This window comes from Apaloderma vittatum, unplaced genomic scaffold, assembly GCF_000703405.1.
Source record: "Apaloderma vittatum isolate BGI_N311 unplaced genomic scaffold, ASM70340v1 scaffold27177, whole genome shotgun sequence".
In the NCBI taxonomy this organism is placed as follows: domain Eukaryota; kingdom Metazoa; phylum Chordata; class Aves; order Trogoniformes; family Trogonidae; genus Apaloderma; species Apaloderma vittatum.
The window spans coordinates 18,287-24,186 of NW_009727156.1; the positions used below are offsets into that span (position 1 = coordinate 18,287).

Genomic DNA, 5,900 nt, shown 5'->3' on the forward strand with positions numbered 1-5,900 from the left:
ATGGCCTTTCTAAAACCTTTGTTTAGAAAACAGAAGAGTAATGACAGAGGCAGGATTATAAACTAATCTTGCAGGGTAACAGAAAGCTGGATTTTACGAAATAACACTTAAAAAAACCAACTGAGATCTTAGAAAAGAAATAGTCACATAGGCACATAGTCAACGTGCTGACTTCACCAGGTGTTTGAGAATGTGCACAGGGAAACATCTGTGTCTTCAACCAGAAAACAAATGCAGAACTACGTGAAGCACATTACGTGCATGATCCAGATTAATTTATAAAGGTAGTGTGAAACTTGGCAGTGTTTAATAAATCAGATGGAGGACAATGAGATGGCAGGGCTGAGTTAGTGAATAATGTTGCTTTTATGATCCCTTTTTCATTTTTTATTTCAAAAACAAAAATAATCATAATTTTAAAAACAAACACAAACGATACAGGTTTTTCTGTCGGGAAGAAAAATTGGCTGGTGCTGTATGTTCCACACATAGAGGAATAACACCTGTGGTGGTGTTCCTAGTCAGTGTGAAGGAACTGCTCCTGTCGCCGTTGTTTCTTTTATCACTAAGTTGAAAGACAAATTCTAGAGCAGAATGACATAATGCTTAGATCTTGCTCAGATGTGTTCATAACAGAGAATTAGAAAGTACCTTGGTGTTGTGGTTTTTAGGTATGGGGTTCAGTGGATTGAGTAGATTCTAGTTAGGACTCTTTGTTTAATCTAGTCACTGTAGACTTTATGCTAGTAAAACACAGACCTCGTGAACAGGAAATAGATAGTTGACCTTCTCTTTAAAGAAAAACTAATCATTAAGAGTGTTGTTTGTAAGGGACTGATAGTGAAATAAATACACGATTTTCATAGCCCTGTTGTACGGAATAGGGCTTTGAAGAAGAATAAAATGTGAAAATATTTCTGAAATCGTTTTAGAATTTGCTGTGCAAATTGATAGGTGAGCTGCTTCTAAATGTGTTTATTCGAAGTTCACAGATCATTAGTAAGGTGAGTATTCTCTTTTTCATGAAGAGGGATGCTGTCAATCCGCTATTTTGTTCAGTGGTGAAAACAATGGAGATTTTTCTCTTTGATATTTTAAGTGAGAAGATATTAAAAGAGAAAGAACTATTAGAAAATACACGGCAGGAAGGAGGAGGATTAGAGAGTTCCTTGGAGAGCGTAAACGCAGTATTAGTTGTAACAAAATTGCAAGAGCATAAAGATCATGCAAAAAATACTAGTTCTGTCCTTTTTATTGTTTTTTTTCTTGTAGTGTGGTGTTCCCTTCCAAGAGGAAGATGTGATTGTCCTTAATGGTAATAAAGAAGATGTGGACGTACTGAAGAAAAGAATGGAGGATAGAAGACTTAAAATTAAATTGGAAAAGGTAATCTTTTTATACATATATAATACTAGTAATGAGCTAAATCTTCCCTGTATTTCAGTCTTAATTCCTGATGGCTAATTATTAGTTTTTCATCTCCAGATATGAAATATGTAGAATACACATTCATTATGCATAATACATACGCATACATATATTTACAAACATGTCATAATTCCGATTACTGGGAGGTAACTTTTACTTTGTAAATCCACCCATAATTACAAATGTGCTTTTTTTTCTTTGTGTACTGAAGGAGAGACGTTTCCTGTTGGAATAGTAGCCCTCTGCCACCACCTTCTGGCTGAGCTTTGCAGAAACATGTGGTGTAGCTTTTTTTTTTTTTCCCCCTCAAGCATTAATCATGTACTTGACAGCATGAATTCTCTTAATTTTTACAGTGCATTTGAATATATTTATTTTCTCTGAGTTTGTGTGTCTTTCTTGGAATGTATGCTCCATTCTAAATGTATACAGAGTCATCTTTTGGGATAACACCAATGGGATTCTTGTTGCCATTGTTTGGAGTTTTTGTGATTTTTTTTTTTATTTTTTTTTTAATCTGGACAAACATAAATTACCTTGGAAAATGTGTTCCACAGATGCTTTTTAAAAGTTTAGGTTAAATATATGCATCTTTTCTTCCTAAGCAATCCTGCAACAAAGGGCCCAGGTTGTTACCCAGGTGGGATTTTTTTATTAACTAAATAAAATAAAGTGGATACGAGGTGCAGGATTATTCTGAATTTTTTTATTGAAAAACTTCTCTATTGATTAGAGTTAACTGTGTCCTGTTTAATGTCATGCCATTTACTGTTCTGTGGTGTGGGTTTAAAGTGTCAGATTACCTTAATGATGGTAACACACACACACCCCTCCTGCAAAGTATACAGTCCCCAGTAACCTATCTAGACAGTTTAGTTTTGGCCTGCACAATTTTCTCCAGGGTAACTTCAAGGTTACCGTAGTTATTATTTTTCCTTATAGAAACAATGCCAAAAGCGAGGATTAATATTGTGGAAGGAAAAGTTCCACTGCATAAGACATAAAAGCTTGCCGAATGGAATTGTGTGTCTATCAAATCCAAGGTGGGAACCGTATACACTTTGAGTACGTTACCAGATTTCTGCTTGTGTTGTTTCAGAAATCCAAGAAATGTAAGTCAGCAGAATCAGCTTCTCAGCAAGATACCGCTAAAGGTAACGTCACAACTACGAATTATGTGTAGCTGCCCGAGTCACAAAGCGGGCTCACAGTTTCGTTGGTTTTACTTTCATAGATTCTCCAGGCCCATCAAAGGCTAAGAATGGAAAGGATTTTACCAGTTCCAGTTCTGGGGAAAAGAGGCAGATAATCTTCACCAAAAGTTCAGGTTGGTGTTTATTCTTTGATGTGAACACATGTGAAAAATGTGAGCAAATTTGCTTTGAAAAATATTAGAGGAGAGATCATTCTCTGGCTGTTTTGTAGCATAATTTTCAGAAGCTACCCTCTCTCTTCCTTTTTCTTACCTTTCTCACTAATAAAAGGTCAGCTTCTGTCTTCAAGGGAGCCTTAATGTCATGGCCCTCTTTTTGCGTTTCCAAGCTGCTGTAGGAACCTGCCTCATGAACGTGCACCAATCCCCTTGTTCAGTAGAAACTGTAGTCGCTGTAACTTCTTAAAATGGAGCTTTGCTTTACAATCTGCAAAATCTACAAAACTGACTCTACAGGAAGTGTGTGAGAGCTTGTATTTGTCTATTTTTCCTTATTCTGCCTGCTTTACCTTTGTCCCGTCTGCTATCCATCATCCTATACTCTGAGTAAATAGTCCATAGAGTAGGAACTGTCTGTCACAAAATACCTAAACCAGCAGGCCTGCTGCTCACGCTTGTGACTGCCAAGTGCTGTGGTGATGCAGATAACTACTAAAAATAATAAACAATTTTTACCATGTTGCTTTTTTTTCCCTGCATTGTGAAAGAAGCCAGATTTCCTTGTTTTTGTCATTCCAATATTGCTTTAAGTTGATGGGAACCGACTTGAATGAATGAGACTAGAGATTCTTATGCACACAGTGCTATAGTCAAGGGTTTGTGAATCTGTTTTATCAACTAGGAGGTTGTGTGAGAAGAAGTAGTGGTTGTTCTACTAAAGTACAAATGGTCAAGAAACGTGTTTTGGCAGCTTATTTCCATGAAGTGTATTAAAATAGCCCAAGCTGGTGACTTGACTTTTTAATCTTCCATTTTAACTGCTAATTTGTTGTATGTCACCGGGAGCAGTGCGGTGTTAACTTCAGGATGTACCGATGTCCCTACAGTAGTTATGCAGCTGTGGGTTAGCTTGGCAGTCCTTTAGGCCAAAGGATGGTGCCCTCCCTTTACGTAATTTGTGTATATATATATATGTATGTATTACGTTATTTAATGGCTCCAATTCATTCTGATGTTTTCATAGAGAACCATAGGAACGGGTACATTTTTTTATGTCAGTCTGAGGTTTCTGTGTGAAGCATTCAATCGTGTACATTAAAATGCCAAGAAATGTCAATAGAATTTGTTTGAAGAATCTGAAAACAGTTAAATTATGAGCTCTAGATAGAATTTCCATCAGAAATGCCTTACCTCTGCCCCCTACTGTCTGTTTATTTCAAAGAGTAGGCTCTTAAAAATACTTCATTCCAGATCATTATAATTGCTCTTGGATGTTCAGAAACCTAGTAATTCTAATCATGTTTGATGTATTTTTCTTTTCCAAGAGTATAAAAGAAAAAAAATGCCTTTTGAAATGTCAGGTCACTGGTTTATATTTCTGGCAGCAGTTATATTGACCAGCAAGAGATTAAGAGGAGGGAGGAAAAATAAAGAATCCATGGACTGAGGAATGCCAGTAGCAAAGGAATTAATGTGTGAACATGGCACCCTGAGGTTTCTGGACTTGCAGCATACATATTCATCTTTCAAATCCAGGGTTTGGTAATTCTTTCCAGACAACTGTTGGTGGTATTCAAAGCAGCATTCTCCAAATGTAAAAAGGGTCTGATCAGGGATGATTTAGGGTTGCACATACAATTCCTATAACTGCATCAGTAAAGTGCATTTTCTGACTGGCTCCCTCTACTTATTTACGTGCTGTTATGCCTAATTTAAACTAAATACACAGAGTTTCTGCAGGCTTCTATGTCTGCGTTTCTTTGCACAAGAGACTTGGCACATGCTTTTTAAAACACTGCCCTTCGACTTTGGAGAAGACTGAATGGCTGTTAAGAAAGAGAGGGTTGGGGTTTTTGTGGCAGTAGATACAATACAGGCAGGGAGATGGTATCAGGAATAGAGGGATGGGCATTTTCCTGTCCCAAATATAAAATGATGCAGTCCATTGTTAGTGGTGTTAAATGGCTTAAAGGGCAGGGATAGATTCTCTGGGGACAGTATGTCACAAGTTTAGCTTTTGTCATGATAGCTAATTTCTAAACAATACTTCAGAGTGGTGGAATACTTTCATGTTTCTTTCTTAAGACTGTTTTTCACTTAAGAGGAATAAGTGCTGTCAATACTGAATTACAGTGCAAGGAATTTAAACAAGTAGGAAAGAATTCTTCTCTTCCCAAGATTTCTAAATGCGTTTCGAGCATAAATTCTAAAAGCCAGGAACGTGTTTGTTAGACACATATTTGCTGTTGAGTACAACCATGGGACATTTTTGTGATAGCCCTAAAAATGTATATACTTAATTTCTGTATGCGTTATTTTTTGAATACTTTTTCCCATCTTTATTTAAATATTTTTGTCATTCGTAAGCGGTTATGCATGCTTCATTCTGTTCTTTTTTCTCTGCCAGATAATGGAAATTCGTCTGTACCAGGAAAAGTCAATAAGGCTTCTTCTACTACTACGAAGAGATCCATTGCAGACAATGAGGAGAAATCTGAGGCATACAAATCTATTTTTACATCACACAGCTCAGCAAAACGTCCAAAGGAGGAGTGTTCCAATTGGATTACTCACACAGCATACTACTTTTGAGACAGGGATGAACCTGATTGTAACATTCTTTACTGCTTTCCTTCCCTAAGGCTTTTTCTGTACGATTCTGGTACAGAACTTTTGTTGTAATCTGACGTTAGCTGGAATTATTCCATTTGCAAGTTGTTTATAAATTTGTGAATAACTAATGAATTTGTGTTAGCTGCAACTTTCTATTAAAAAAAAAATAGATCTACAGAATCCATATTTTATCAGCAGACCTCATGCCAAAATGATGGATTATTGCAGAAGAATGTATCGTTTCTTCTCCCAGTTGGGTGCTGTCATTCTTAGTCACACTTGCTAGTGTCCTCAGTAGTAGGAGTGAGGGTAGAAGGATTTGCCTCCTGTCCTCTTCTATTGATATTTGCCACAACTGGAATTGTAGTTTTCAATGTATTGGTACAGAAATTCAAGCTTTTTGAAACTTTCTGACAGTACAAAGAGTGGTAATGCTTTTTCTTTTGTACTAGCTAACTGGGCCCTCACTAAAACTAGTGTATGGTTC

The 5,900-nt window shown here is 36.7% G+C and overlaps 1 protein-coding gene across 1 annotated transcript in view; it reads left to right on the forward strand.

Moving 5' to 3' along the window:
- RTFDC1 (replication termination factor 2 domain containing 1) overlaps window positions 1-5,583 on the forward strand; it is a gene marked incomplete at its 5' end in the record, with an annotated part of 23,145 nt that extends 17,562 nt beyond the window's left edge. The window contains 4 exons of the mRNA XM_009873587.1: window positions 1,273-1,386; window positions 2,528-2,582; window positions 2,663-2,755; window positions 5,208-5,583. Coding sequence (XP_009871889.1) covers window positions 1,273-1,386; window positions 2,528-2,582; window positions 2,663-2,755; window positions 5,208-5,392 — 447 coding nt within the window. The remainder of the gene's footprint in view (window positions 1-1,272; window positions 1,387-2,527; window positions 2,583-2,662; window positions 2,756-5,207) is intronic.
- Between the last annotated feature and the right edge of the window lie 317 nt (window positions 5,584-5,900).